General features: G+C 31.3%; 3 protein-coding genes across 7 annotated transcripts in view; 1 reads left to right on the top strand and 2 right to left on the bottom strand.

Moving 5' to 3' along the window:
• The window catches only part of LOC108751152 (abhydrolase domain-containing protein 2), a 16,535-nt gene extending 11,517 nt beyond the window's left edge, over positions 1 to 5,018 (bottom strand). The window contains exons 1-3 of one of the 4 annotated variants that reach the window (XM_018491204.1): positions 4,849 to 5,018; positions 2,579 to 2,690; positions 2,197 to 2,374 (exon numbers count right to left, since the gene is read on the bottom strand). In XM_018491204.1, the coding sequence (XP_018346706.1) occupies positions 2,197 to 2,351 (155 nt within the window). In that variant the 5' untranslated portion in view covers positions 2,352 to 2,374; positions 2,579 to 2,690; positions 4,849 to 5,018. Of the gene's footprint in view, positions 1 to 2,196; positions 2,483 to 2,578; positions 2,691 to 2,769; positions 3,067 to 4,848 lie in introns of those variants that run through there. The other 3 variants (XM_018491205.1, XM_018491206.1, XM_018491207.1) reach the window with 3 other exon arrangements.
• Positions 2,326 to 7,215, top strand: LOC108751154 (small lysine-rich protein 1). Of its 2 annotated transcripts, none has more exons than XM_018491209.1 (2): positions 2,326 to 2,383; positions 6,923 to 7,215. In XM_018491209.1, the coding sequence occupies exon 2, from the start codon at positions 6,942 to 6,944 to the stop codon at positions 7,209 to 7,211; it is 270 nt and encodes an 89-aa protein (XP_018346711.1). In that variant the 5' UTR covers positions 2,326 to 2,383; positions 6,923 to 6,941; the 3' UTR covers positions 7,212 to 7,215. The 2 variants fall into 2 exon arrangements, with proteins under 2 accessions (XP_018346711.1, XP_018346710.1); XM_018491208.1 differs by lacking the exon at positions 2,326 to 2,383 and adding an exon at positions 6,624 to 6,800.
• A 335-nt stretch (positions 7,216 to 7,550) lies between these two features.
• The window catches only part of LOC108751014 (structural maintenance of chromosomes protein 5), a 7,127-nt gene continuing 335 nt past the window's right edge, over positions 7,551 to 14,342 (bottom strand). The window contains exons 2-15 of the mRNA XM_018490934.1: positions 12,676 to 12,745; positions 12,180 to 12,507; positions 11,601 to 11,939; positions 11,385 to 11,513; positions 10,694 to 10,901; positions 10,310 to 10,441; positions 9,684 to 10,208; positions 9,487 to 9,616; positions 9,159 to 9,405; positions 8,668 to 9,075; positions 8,356 to 8,583; positions 8,110 to 8,289; positions 7,882 to 7,977; positions 7,551 to 7,809 (exon numbers count right to left, since the gene is read on the bottom strand). Of these exons, the coding sequence (XP_018346436.1) occupies positions 7,675 to 7,809; positions 7,882 to 7,977; positions 8,110 to 8,289; positions 8,356 to 8,583; positions 8,668 to 9,075; positions 9,159 to 9,405; positions 9,487 to 9,616; positions 9,684 to 10,208; positions 10,310 to 10,441; positions 10,694 to 10,901; positions 11,385 to 11,513; positions 11,601 to 11,939; positions 12,180 to 12,507; positions 12,676 to 12,731 (3,141 nt within the window). The 5' untranslated portion in view covers positions 12,732 to 12,745 and the 3' untranslated portion in view covers positions 7,551 to 7,674. The remainder of the gene's footprint in view (positions 7,810 to 7,881; positions 7,978 to 8,109; positions 8,290 to 8,355; positions 8,584 to 8,667; positions 9,076 to 9,158; positions 9,406 to 9,486; positions 9,617 to 9,683; positions 10,209 to 10,309; positions 10,442 to 10,693; positions 10,902 to 11,384; positions 11,514 to 11,600; positions 11,940 to 12,179; positions 12,508 to 12,675; positions 12,746 to 14,342) is intronic.

The raw sequence follows: 14,342 nt of genomic DNA on the forward strand, positions 1-14,342 counted from the left end.
GAAAAATATTGTTTTATACTGATGTTAAAATAAATGCAATCAGTTGTTTAGTAAGCGACTCCAACTTCCTTATCATTAACTTCGCTAAAGAAATGTTGTAGATGTTTTGAAACTGATTCATAATTTTTTTCTTCAAATTAATCAGTGAACTTTACTTGTTTACTTTTTTCTCATGACCCACACATTATCTTGCGTATTTTTACTATATGAATCTATTCTGAGCAGACAAATACGTGAAACGTTTAGATAATGATTATTGAACTTTTACATGGATATGATTTCAATAATGTTACAAAAATCATAAAGATAAGAATTTTATTTCATTCTAACTTTTATTTGATAAGCATTATTATGTAGCCTTTCAATGTAGCATTTTGTATGTACTCTGACTATTATCGAATTATTTCCTGTTATAACCACTTTAAACAAGCCATTCGTAATATTCGCGTAAATGTTCCTTAACAAGTTCAAACAAAAACTCACAACAAACAATCTATACCCCAAACATTTCTCGCAAGAAAACAGGCATTATACTCATTCGGAAGCAATTACAATTGAATAAGTAAACATGGGAATATTTGTCACAATCTTCGCGTAACATGTAAATCTTCACATATCATATAAAGCATATAAATAAAAAGTAGTATAAATAAAAAAAAATAGTATAAAGTACCATTTTTAAAGTCTTATTTATGGCATTATATTATAAACAATCCTTTTCATCATTCATGACTATCTCAATAAATATATATATTTGCTGCAACCTTTAAATGTCATGCAAATAAATATATAAATAAAAAGTAACTCCAACTTGAGTCTTATTTATAGCATTATATTTGTAAAATAGACAAGTCTTTTATTTATGTTTATTTCAATAAATCACACCTATCGTGATAACCATCCCAAGCAAAATATTAACAATATACTAGCAATTTATCAGTAGATTCGGACAGAACAATATGACAGATTGTTACACGGAAAGAATGGTTTTGCTGAAGTATCTAAGTATCCGAAAATAATCTTGTTAGACCAAAATAATTATATAGAATGATCAAATTAGTTGTTAGAATATAAAAACTTTATGGACCATAGCTAATCATACTGAGTTTTCTATTTAATTATTTTGATAGTTTAACCAAATTATTTTCAAATTTGTATCTAGCTAAATCTTTAGGTATTTCAGCAAAATTCTTTCCATATCAACTACATCTGCATTAGGTTTACCTTCTGCCATCCTAGCAAAACTTTTTGACAATCTTAATAATCTGACAGCAAATTGTCAGCAGAAAAACTAGTCTATTATTTTAAGATTATTTGAATGATGTATTGAAATGATTATAAAATTGTAGATTTTATTTAATTACAATAGCAGTCAATCTGCGATTGTATTCTATTGATGGATCTTTTTATATTTCTGCTGGTATTTTGTCGAAATTTACAGCAGGCACAAGATTTATTGACTATCTGGATATGATGATAATAATCTTTTTCATTAATCCTAGTATAATCATAATAGAAACACACATTTTTTTGACACTAAAGGAATATATAGATTCTTGGAACCCACTAAAGTTTATTATTTATTTATTTTAAGAATTTTTTTAAACTATAAAAAATAAGATAGTGAAAACACAAATTATTCCAGACAATTACTATTTAAAAATTAGGAAGAGTTCCAGGATCACCAGAATCTATTTCCAGTTATGTGTTAATTACAGCCAACATTAATCAAACAATTTTCACACACAAAATCATAAACTATATCTTTATCCATGTATTAACATCTCCTATCCTTTTACATCATTATAATCTTTTCATTATACCAAACAGACAAATCAATGAACTAAAAATGCAATGCATACATATATTCTTATTATCAGATATAATTTTTTAACTTGATGCAGGATGTTCCAGACTAAGAACCATGTTTTTTTAATATTTTTTAAATTTACTTATTCGCATTATGACATATAATATGAAATATTCAGTCAATAATGTAATGACAGCGAATCACACGCCCATCCATGCTGGAGCATCGTCGGGCGTCCAGCATGAACCTAACCTCACTTTTGCGGCTACTTCGGGTTCGAAAGTCACGAAGATGTTATTTTGTTGAACAGTCGACAGCCAGGGCGTTTAAAAACGGCCGACTCGCCGGTCATACGAACGGTGTGAGAAATGAATTTTCAGACTTACGGTTCGGCGATGACCGGCGCGATCTTCAGCACCGTCGTCAAGAATGACTGGTCTTTGCAGACGAGGAGGGGCTTCTGCGGCGCACTGTTCACGTTCAGTATCCTAAACAAGATGCACAGGATCACGGCGAAGAGGGCCAGCAACGCCGTGGACATCTTTCTTCAGGAGCTGCCAGCGCCTGAAAGAAGTATATCCTCTGTCTACTGGCTCTCTTTCCCTCCTCGTACTTTTACTTTCGGCTTCCTTAAAAGTACCGCTCCTCAAACACGTTCCTCTGCCGATCCTTCTCCAGAAATAAAGATTTATGCTTTTTCACAATGATATCACGCGCGTTATCTTTCGGGATGCTTGCAAACGTGATACGTTTGATCATAAATCATACCTCTTCCTGGGAAAGGAGATCGGCTGTCCTCCTTTTTAAATTTCGAAGGCCGATAAGACGGACGAGCTGCGACGGTTGCGGATGGTGATTCATGCGATTAATGCTTCGTGACCTGCGAGCAAAAGTTACACGGTCTTATTAGGATTCCGATCGCCGGCCTTAGATGACAGGTACGTGTGACGGATGAGTACTGGATATGCAGAATGACGCGAATGCCGGGGAGCGCTGCAAATTGAGCGCAGAAGTGCACGACGTCTCGCGCGATCGAGGATGCATCCTGACCTCCGCAAAGGGTATCAGCGCCGGCAATAAATGAGACGAGAATTGATCGCGTTACATCGTGTTTTGCATACCCGGTCCCGGCTCTTCGTCGGAGCGGGAATGGCGAGAGTTATATCGACGATACGAAAGATCGATAGCGGCAGATAAACTCGGCGATATCGCGCGTTTCTCCGACTTAAGAAAAACAAGTGACGATAGCGTTAAAAGGAAACATTAACTGATTGAAAAATAAATTTTAAGTAACCATTTTAAAACACTTTGACGTCATTTTGAAAGTTAGGATGATCTGCTTGGGCAATTAATCAATGTTCACGGAAAAACACTTCGAGAAACGTGAGTTTACAAGAAGTTTTTTTTATAAGTATAAGTTCCTGTAAGTATAAGATATTTGTTCACAGCGAACTCGATCGTTTGCAGTACATTAGATTAGCATACTAAAAGCTGTACTGGAAAAAGAGTGGCCTTAATTGGGATTCTGGTTAAAAATGGATAAATCAGGATTTTCTAGTTGAAACCGCTATTTATAATTCTAAATTAGAATAACTAGAATTCTAATTCATCTGAACCTCCTAGTTTGTTAATTCAATCAAAAATTTTTCTCAGAGTACGCTATATATAAAATTAGTAAACTTAAATGTTAAAGCATATAAAAAAATATTTTAAACGATTAATAATCAAAAAAAGAAGAAGGCTAGAAGCTAAATAAGCTCGCGAAATTATTTTAATTGTAAATTTGAAATTATTTAAGCCAATGACTTTATATTTTAAACAATTAAATATCTAATAATGATATAATATTATCTTGTTATTTTAATATGTATGTTATTATTATATGTATTTATTATTGTCAAAGTTGATTAAATTGTGTCACTGGCATTTCGATATTTTATGTAAAGCAGCCTTTAGTATGCATTATTCGAACGACCGAATTCACCATTAATGATAGCCTTTAACGCATGGAATAAATTAAACCTAAGCGCTTTTTTTCTTGTCGAACGATGTACGTGATTGGTTCAACGATTGTTTGTTCAATGCTATGCATTCAAATATCTCTTTTCTCACGTAATTTTTTCACGGTTATTTTGCTTGCGGAAGAAAATTTGCTTCATTATTCCGATCGAAGTTCCATCTTAAAACCTTGAAAGTCGAAGTACAACACTGATCGATGTCAACGCCCGTTAATTATTAATTTGTCTTTTCGAATTAACGTAACGTTGGCAGCACTTTAATGAAGTTAACTGCTTCTTCGTCTAGTCTTGGATTTAACAGAGAGAGGACAAATCTATGAATAGCGACAATAATAATAATAATAATAATAAAGGAATAGATACACTCTAAGAAAAAGAAGAATTAATCATTTGTCTAAATTGATTTAGTTCGCCCTTATTTTTTTCAATAAAATGTATTTAATTACACATATTTGACTCAAAATACATGCATTTCCCAACGAAAGAAATAAAGATACGTAAATTAATTTAGTTAAATAAACAATTAATTTAATCAAATGAACAGTTCTTTTGTATACAATTCTCATTCTAGGGTGCGGTCAAAGGATTTCCGTACGATGCACATAATGTGTTATTTTATCCTTCTTTAGTGTACAACAGGATAAAATGATAAATCTTGCACATCATACGTGAAACAGAACGCACTCGAAGTCTCACTACAAATGCTTTGAAGCATTTGATTCACTAATCAGAAGAAAGAATTGACTAATCAAAGAATAGCTTCGAAGCATTTGTAAAATCACATTGACTCATTCCTATAGTTAGCACCTATAAAGAATAAAAGACACATGAATAAAATTGATCCATGCTTTCCAAATTTTTGTTCGACGATACTAAAAAAAATGTTTACAGTGATCGTTAAAATGAACGAATTCTGAAATAAAATCGCATTTCGTCTCGCTGTACACTTGGGTGATGAATGGAACGAGAAAGAGACGGATGGCTGTAAATATCACTCGCTTTTCCAAGAATCCTACTCACCGGATGACAATCCAGTCGGCGAATTACGCCGATTATAGGTACGACTTGTCCAGGATACGAATTCTCGTACGGCCGGCACGCTCAGCTTGCCGGCGCCTCGCGGAGCGGAACAGATGGCTCGAAACGCTCAGACACGTATCACACATCCGTCCGCGTCGAACTCCGCCGGGCGACTGACAAAGTGACAACCGACATCTGTATGCACTCGTGACAAACACGCCGTTGGAGCGAAGGGACTCGGCATTTCTCCCCGTAATATACGTAATATATGTATATTATGTATGTCATATCCACAAATATGCATATTATATATACATATAATATAATAATCCGGCATTATATATGTATACACATATAAAGTAATATTAGAGTCACCTTGATTGACTCCGATTAACTCAACAGCAATTAATTTATCATAAGCAATATATATGTGTGTGTGTGTGTGTGTGTGTACTATCTTATCTTAACAATATGGATCGAAACAATTAATTTTTTGCTTAACAGATAGAAAGAAAGATTAAAGATTGCAGATATATATGATAATTAGAAATTTTGCTACAGGGAATTTTGATTGAATTAATTATTGATAAAATTATTGCAGAGTTCCATCGAAATCGCTCTATTTATATACTTGTCTGATTCTTTTCATTTGATATATTTTTTTTTTGTTATATCATTTAACACTTTCGATACTTTCAGCTGTACGGATTTATAGTATTTTTCCCCGGTCTTATCCGAAGTGTAATACATTCGTAATTTTCTACGTTCTTCAACTTCTTCTGTAATTATATTTTACAGACTTTCAGTCAAAAGAGGAGGGGGGGGGGCAAAAATTCATTTTCAAACAATATTAAAATATATGTGTATATATAATTATGTTAAAGCTAATTTTCGAGGATCTTCAGGGAATTTTCTTAATACTTCTCCTTTCAGCTTCTTTTCAACATAAAAATAATTTTGATAAATTATTTCTTATCAAAATTCAGGAGTAACGCCTCTTGCCTCTTCCTTTTGTAAGTCCACGCCTATAGCTATTAAGCATTTAATATTAGATCTTATTTATCAAAATATATTTAATGAGACGCATTCAACCTATAACTAAATTTGAAAGGATTTAAATATGTAAATCGAAGTATTCAAATTTGATGCTTTGAAGTTTCTTAGAGCGAGCTGGATTTCGCATTTGAATTGTTGTCGAAGTTTGAGGTATCTTGTAAAAAAATCACGTTGCAGTACGTGTATAAATTTCATCTTGAGGTTTGTGACAAGTACATATATTCGAAGACAAGTGCACACCCACAGATTCGGAGGTCGGCGATTCAAGGCTTCCTCCCACGTGTGATGGAAACATAAAAATCGCTTACCGAAACTGTCTTTGCATGACCGCTGCTCAATGAATAGTCAAAATGAATACAAAATGAATATTGTTTTAAATATATCTTGATGTTTCGCAAGGACTTTTAGGAACAAATATCTTTTGTAGCAATTTTTACAAAATTAACTTTGTGTATGAAAACTATTATCAATTAAGACTAATGTTCCGATTATATGATTCTTCTTATAAGATATATTCCTGATTTATAATTTACAAAATTGTCTTTTTTTTTTGGATTCTCGATAAAGTAATCTGGAATAACATCTGGTTAAGAAAAATTTAAAGACAGATTACATAAGAATCGAGCTCTCGAAGCTGAATATCCTGTTTGATAAAAAAGCTGACATTCAAGTTTTTCATAAAGTCTTACAAACATCCTGCTTCGTATGGCCTTTCAGATTAATTCTAATTAATTCCGAGGAATTAGATTAGCGATGAATCAACTTATTGATGTAATTGTTACAAGTTGATATGGCAACGCGAGTTATTTCTTCCGGTTTAAGCCAGGAGTTGGCTTTCTACCACGAGAATACGGCGAAACTGCAGTGTGAAATTAGTTGCATAAATTTGAACATCGGTAATTTTAATATTAAAATTAGCAGTGAACAATATATACTTGTTGCAAAATATGATAGACTTTTGTTATCAATAAATTATCGTTATAAATTAGAAATATTTAATGTTAATTTGTTTCTCAAGGCTTCATTAATCGACTACAATGGCAACGGGTAAAAGTAAGAAGAAGGCTGGAACGAAAACAAACGGAAAAAATAATGGAAAAGGTACTAAAGGTGGTAATGGCGGCAAAAGTAAAGGATCAAAGAAATCGAGAAGAAGCGGCGGAAAAGCACGATTTGCTATGGACATCTTTAACGAGGAAGTGATGGAAAACGCTTATTATACATGTCATAATATTATGGACGTGCTAAAATGTCGAGGTTTCCCGTGGCCAGAGGCTCAGAAGAAAAAAGGAAAGAGGAAGAAATAAATAGTCACCCAAATATCTGTGTGTAAAACTATACTTTTAACACATATTGGAAATAGTTCAATGAAATACAAATATTCATTCATATAAATAGTTCAATGAAATACAAATATCCATTCATATAAATTGCATACTAAATAAGATATTAACGTGTATCTCTATTTTACTTTAATTTTAGTATCAATACTTAACATTTCTTGTAAGAATTAACATTTGAATTACTTTAATATAAAATGTAATTTATCTTATTAAAGCTTATTTTATTAAAGTTATCTTATTAAACATATATTTCTACGTTTTACATTTTATGAAAATATAAATTAGTTTCGTAAATTTTGCGCACTCATTATACATAACTAAAAATAAATTTCTATAATTCGGTAAAACTTTATCTTCATATTTACATAAGAAACAAGATATCCATTTTTATAACGTATTAAATTGATAGAAGAAAAATATGTGACTTCTATTCATCAGATGATGTGAGATGATTGCAGTAATCCTTTACATCGAATTCAAAATCTTCATTATTCGCCTTAACTGTCCCGTTAAAGACGCAATGCACCGTTACTGTCTCAGTATATGATAACTTGGGCAGAAGCTGTTAAAGAACAATGAAATTAATAAAAGTTATCGCATAATAGAAAATTATTATTGTTGTTGCAACGCTTACTTTCGGTGTAAGCAAAAAATATTGAGAGCTGCCTGGCCTTCCTGTCATTTTGACGAGTAAATTGAAGACTCGTCTCTCGTTCACCGCATCCATGCCCTAATAAAATCACAAAGAAAAATTTAAATTGCAAAAAATAACGAAAAATACATTACAAATTACATATATAATACATTATATAAATACAGAATACTTGCTATTAGTGATTAGCATAAGACGGATATCTTGTACCTGATTAATTTCATCTACACAGCGAAATGGCACACGCGATAATTCTTGCAGCGCTATCATGTAAATGGCAGTAGTTACAGTTCTTTCCCCACCACTCTGAAAATGCCTTGTTAATTCTTGCAACTCGTCCGCATCTCGGAATTTTACTTTGATCTTTAATCCGTACTGATCAAAATCCAACTAAAAATATATTGAGAACAAGGAAAGAATTTTTATTTTGCATATACATCATATGTTTATACTTACGATATTTTCACCATGTGAGAGCGTAACTTCGCCAGCACAGTCCATTGCAAAAAAATAAGAACTAAAATTCGCGTTAATTTTTTCAATCAATTGCTGCAATGGTTGTAACCACTTTTCTTTTAATGTTTCAATCTCCTTTGTCATTTGTTCTAGTAAAATACTCTTCTCTTTGATAAATTCAGTTAAGTCGTGAATACTATTTTGCATTTCTTCATATTCACGCAGTATCTAAAAATATAAAAGAATTATTCAATTTTTTTGTTGTATCAATGCAGTGTTAAAAAATAATATTCTCCATCATGACATACGTACATTCTCGGCGTCCACATTTTGTGCCATACAAAAAACTTTTGCTTGAGCAATATTTAATTCGTTATTTATTTCAGCTATAGTAGCTGGTAATTTTTCAAAGGCCTTATTGAAAGCTTTAAATGCATCATCTTGTGGATTGATATTATTTGTGGTTGTCAATGCTTCCTTATATAACCTTTCAGCTTCTTTCTTTAAAGGTTGGAATTCTTCATCATGTCTTTTAAATATTCTCTCTGCTGCTATAAACTTATCCTTTAATTCATCGGCTTCAGTCTCTTTAAATAATAAAGTTTGTTGTAATAATGTTATTGCAAATTTGACCTCTACGTTATTTGTATTGCAATTGAAACATTCTTGCAGAATTCCATTATATTCTTTATACAATTTTAATTGTTTCTTTATAATGGCCTGTAAATAATTAATTAAACATAAATGCAGATTTTATTGGACAATTTTTAAAAAATAGCATGTTACATTGTTAAAAAACAAACCTTAATCTCATTGGTGTATGTTGCTTTTATATCATCAATATTCATCCGGCCCATTTCCAATTGCCTAAGTCTATCTTCAGCTATGTGTATTCTACCTTTTAATGCTTGAATATGCTGAACATTTTGTTGACATTTATTTCTGTTGGCTCTATATTCATCTAATGTTTTCGTTTTCAAATGTAACTTTTCTTCTATTTCTTTAATATTTATCGAAATTTCATTCTTTTTTTCTTGCAAATTTTGTAATCTATAAAATAATCAATATATCAATGTTAATTCATTATAATTTATCTATTTTCTTATTATTTTCTTATTTCAATTAAAATACCGTTCTTGAAGATTCTGTAGTTTAAATTTGTCCAGAACAATAGATAGCATTCCATTTCCACGAACTCGCGATATTCTGGTCGATGTTTCGTGCGTATACTTAGATGTACTTACAGAATATATATTATTTTCTACAAAGAAAATGTTATTGAATTTAAGGAAAATTTGTAATTTTATTTTTAGAAAATATACACTTACCACTAAAGTAACAATTTAAGTTGCGAGGTATGTAATTTATATTATTCTCGATTTCATTAGTCCCGACAGGGATATTGTTTAAACGATACATCAAAACTAAATATTTCAGTATGGAGGGCGGTACTTCGATAAGCTCTACTAAATAATGCTTGAAGCCAAATTTTTGTATGTTTTCTATCGGGATATTTGGTTGCAATGTGACATCTTTCTTTGGATCAGAATGTACAACATTTACTTTCAGTTTTTGTTGTTCCCTCAAACACTTAAGTAAAACATGCATGTCTATTTTATTTTCACATGTAAATGCAACTAAATCTCGAAACGGTATTATGTTTTCTAAATATTTGGCGTATGAAGCCTCTTTTACATTAATATTGAGTAACATTGGCATATGCACTGGTGCAGAAAATTTGTCTCGATTCTCTTTTAACCACAGTACAGCCTTGTATGCGTTCACATCCCTTTGTTTCAGCAATTCTAATCGTTTCACATCAATATTAATTGTTTGGAGTTCCGCTTGCACAACTACAATCAATAATTTTAATTAACATATTTAATAACATATTAAATAAGAATAATGATTAATATTAAAAATATAATATAGGTATTTGTGTGTAAGCATATACCTCTCATTTCGCGACTAATGTTTTCGTCCTCATGCTTCAATGTGATATTTTTATTAGTGAGATTCTTAATTCCTTTTCTATGCTCCTCTATATTAAATGCTATATTTTGCATTTGTTCCATTAAACTTTCCTCTGAAATACATAACATTTTATTATCGTAGGATGACATAGACAAGTTTTGAGTTCAATCCCACATATGCTTTAATTTATATATTAATTAAAAAATTAAACATTTATAAAAGAAGTCATGAGATGAATTTCAGAAGCAATTATTAGTTTTGAAAACGATAAACTAATATGTGTATTTTGTTACACACACACACACACACACACGCGCGCGCGCGCGCGTATTATTCGTTAAAATTAAATCAAATAAATAATTACCTGATCCCATTTCATTAATCGTAAGAGAAAAATCATTCTCGAGTTTGGATTTCTGTTGTTGTGCAAATTTAATATCTTGATCTCGAGTCTGTTCTGCCTGAATGTTTCGAGAACATATGTTTTCTGCATCTTTGATGCTGTTTTCACAGTTAAGAATCTCATTCATGATATTTCTTAATTTCGCATTCTTAGCATTAACTTTATTATTCTGAAAATACATAACAAAAATTTCAGAATATTAATGTAATATGTATATAGGATGTAATTTTTGTGACAACATTCGAATGTAAAGAAGTTAAACAGATTTTAAGTAGAAAAATTCTGTATTATTTCGCAATTTTCACATTCTTTAAATAACAATGTGCCCTTAGTATACAGCCATTATTTTTTATAGGATGCCTCTCCTAAGCCTCATCGAGCCTTATTTAGACCATAAAGATTTCTTGTTGTTGAATTGTGCGAATGCTCGCCAATTTGCAAATCTTTATAAATTAATTTCTCATTATTACGAAAATCGCGAACTAATATAGAATTTTAGTTTAACCTGTTCTGTTTGCACTCGAGCATTATTACAAAAATATATTATTGGACACACACATATCCTGTTACATTAATATGTAACATTAATAATATCACAATAAAGTATTTTTTATATCACAATAAATATTTTTATTTTATATGCCATACTCACGTGATCCTTTAAAGAATTTTTCAACGTTGTTATTTCAATCTTTATATTTTCAATCTTTTTATTTAACGGTTGAAGTTTTTTGTCTATTAATTGCATTTCTTTTGCTGCCTTATCTCTGGTTTTCTTTGACTATACAAATATATGCAAAAGGATCAATAATAAAAAAATAGCAATGAAGAAAAACATTTAACATTTTAAAAAATTGATTTGGTGTACCTCTACTAATTTCCTCCGCATTTGATCATACAGCATCCATGCCTTCTTTTGCTTCAGTGTTACTATCTTTTTCTTTATCAATTTTTTCTCTTTTATTGTTGCAACAGTTTGTTGTAGTCCATCACGTCTCTGAGTTTTAGATTCCAATAATCGTTTTGTATTGATTATATCAACTTCCAATTTCTTAAAATCGACTCTTTGATTCTTCAATTTTAGATGATACTCAAGAAGCTTTGGATCTCCGACAGATCTTTCTGTATTTTCTAACAATGCTTGAGCATCCATTTTTGAGAAATCTTGTACCTTATCTTGCGGCAAAAATTGACAAAGATTGCTGACCTGCAAAAAATAAATTTAAAGGTATTCAGAAATACATTTTATATGTTTAGTCAGAAACTATTTAAATATAAATCAGAATTATTCTACATGCCTCTTGCTACATTTTATCCTAAGAAATTAAAGAAAGGTTATAATAAAAGTTTAAAAAATTTTATGCTAAAATGTTTAATAGACAATCGATAAATCTAATCTGGAGGCTCCTAAGAAGAAAATACTAAAAATATGAATTAAAATACATACCTGGATATTAAGCTTGGATGTGAATTCCTGTATATTTTTGGAATTTGCATGATTACCATTAATCATCCATACGGACTTTCCTTCTTTGGTAAATGTCCTAGTTATTACAGAATCCTGTTTAAAGCCATTTTTCAGATGAATTTCAATTTTTGCCGAATCCCGTCCATATTTCACATAATCTCCTATGTGAAGGGCCCGTCCAATGATACTTGGTTTACCTCCTAGACCAAGAACTATAGCGGCGACAATGGTGGATTTGCCAGAACCATTAGGTCCAACGATAACATTGAGATATCTTCCTGGTGTCACTGTCAGTTTATCATAAGTCCTGTTAAAGGCGAAATATTGAGAATATATACCAATTTAAAAAGTATATGACAAAATAAATATCTAATAATGTAATATTAATAAGATACAATGTAATATTAAATGTTTAGAATGGACAAAAGAAAGTTGTAATTTCACAGAAATAAGATTTTATATATTCTTCACTCACACAAAATTCTCCAGATGTATGCAGGTGATAATGCCTTCCTCGATGTTGTTATTCATCTTAAGGGTTAAATCTGAATAAGTTATATTTTGTATGTAAAAGATGGAAATATCATAGAATGTAATGAAACACTGATAACAGTGGAAGCGTTAACTAAGCATAAAAGTGAGATAACAAATTTTTTCTATTATCCATTTCGCACTCATTTTACACGTGAAGAAATACCGCCAATACTGCTAAACAATTGCGGAGACACCTGGTAGCAGTGGTAACAAACTGTACATATGTAGGTCTATTCATGATGTAAAAAGTAATAAGGTGTAGCATTTCCGATGATGCGCACTCGTTCATTTTTGGACCAATCAACACCCGCATTTGCGCAACCTATTTTGCAAGCAATATAACATCCGTTTCGTCGCATACGTTAGTGTAATGCACTGTTTTCTGTTATACAGAGAATATAGTGTGGTTTGATTTTATCTTCTTTTGGTTTTGCAACATACGCCGTAAGTAACAAATATAATTAATGTTGAGAGGCATCATATTGCTTAATATTTGTTTAATAATATATATTGAGACCGTTTTTTAGAAATTATGCCAACTTTATTCTTGCATTTAATTTAAAGTTTTTATTGTATTTCATTAAATATACACACACACACACACGCGCGCACGCACGCACGCACGCACGCACGCACGCACGCACACACATTAAATTTTAAATAATTTACGCATTTTTATTTCTTATCAAATCTCACTTTAAAGTAAGCGCCTGCAAAATGGATCGCCTTCTGATTGGTTCAAAGTTAAAGCTGCTTCTATTATGCACAATGCTACACCTTTTTACACCATGGGTCTTTCTTATTTTTCTTAGCTAAAGTTCTTGTACGGTACATCTTTCTTCCTTTCCTCTCCACGTTGAAAAGAAAAAGAGATAAACCGTGCAAGAAGTTCAGCTAAAAAGAACAGATCATATATGTTATATATACATACATACATTACAATTGGTATTCATAGTCAATTTAAAATCGTAAATACATCGTAAATATAAACTTAAGATATCATAAACTAATAATGTAGTTATATTAGCATCTTAAGACATTACTTAACAAAACAAAACAAAATAGTGTAATAAGTCTTAAGAGTTGACCGATCATAGTCGATTATTTTTCTCACATTGTACTGTAATTAATCGGTTTTCTATGATTTAATTATTACTCCTACTGTAAACGATCTTTAAGCCGTAATCGCACTAGCGATTGCCGATTGGATTGTGATTGACAATTACTTTTCCACTAATTAATGCATAGCAATTGATACGTTGCTCTAATTGGTGGAAAAGTAATCGTCAATTGTTAATTAATTGCATAATAATAATTTAATCGACAATCGCTAGTATAATTACGACTCTAAGGCCAGTATTTATAGTTTGTTCTTATGTCCAATTTCTTCACCTCTAGATAACTTTATCCAAGAGATGGAGATATTCCCAGATTATAATGGAAATATCTCCTGGATAAGGTTATCCGCAAAACTTATCTGGAAGTGAAAAAAAAGTTAGGCATTAGTCTAGTTCTGCCGAGAGGATAACCACTTAATGTAATAATGTGATAATGTAATCATGGGATAGAGTCCTTGAAATCATTATAAAATTCATATGAAAGCTTTAT

The sequence above is a fragment of the Trachymyrmex septentrionalis genome, unplaced genomic scaffold, assembly GCF_001594115.1.
Source record: "Trachymyrmex septentrionalis isolate Tsep2-gDNA-1 unplaced genomic scaffold, Tsep1.0 scaffold40, whole genome shotgun sequence".
Lineage (NCBI taxonomy): Eukaryota > Metazoa > Arthropoda > Insecta > Hymenoptera > Formicidae > Trachymyrmex > Trachymyrmex septentrionalis.

What these genes read in the sequence shown, in the direction of transcription:
- LOC108751154 (XM_018491209.1), top strand. Translation starts at nt 6,942, where the DNA reads ATGGCAACGGGTAAAAGTAAGAAGAAGGCTGGAACGAAAACAAACGGA.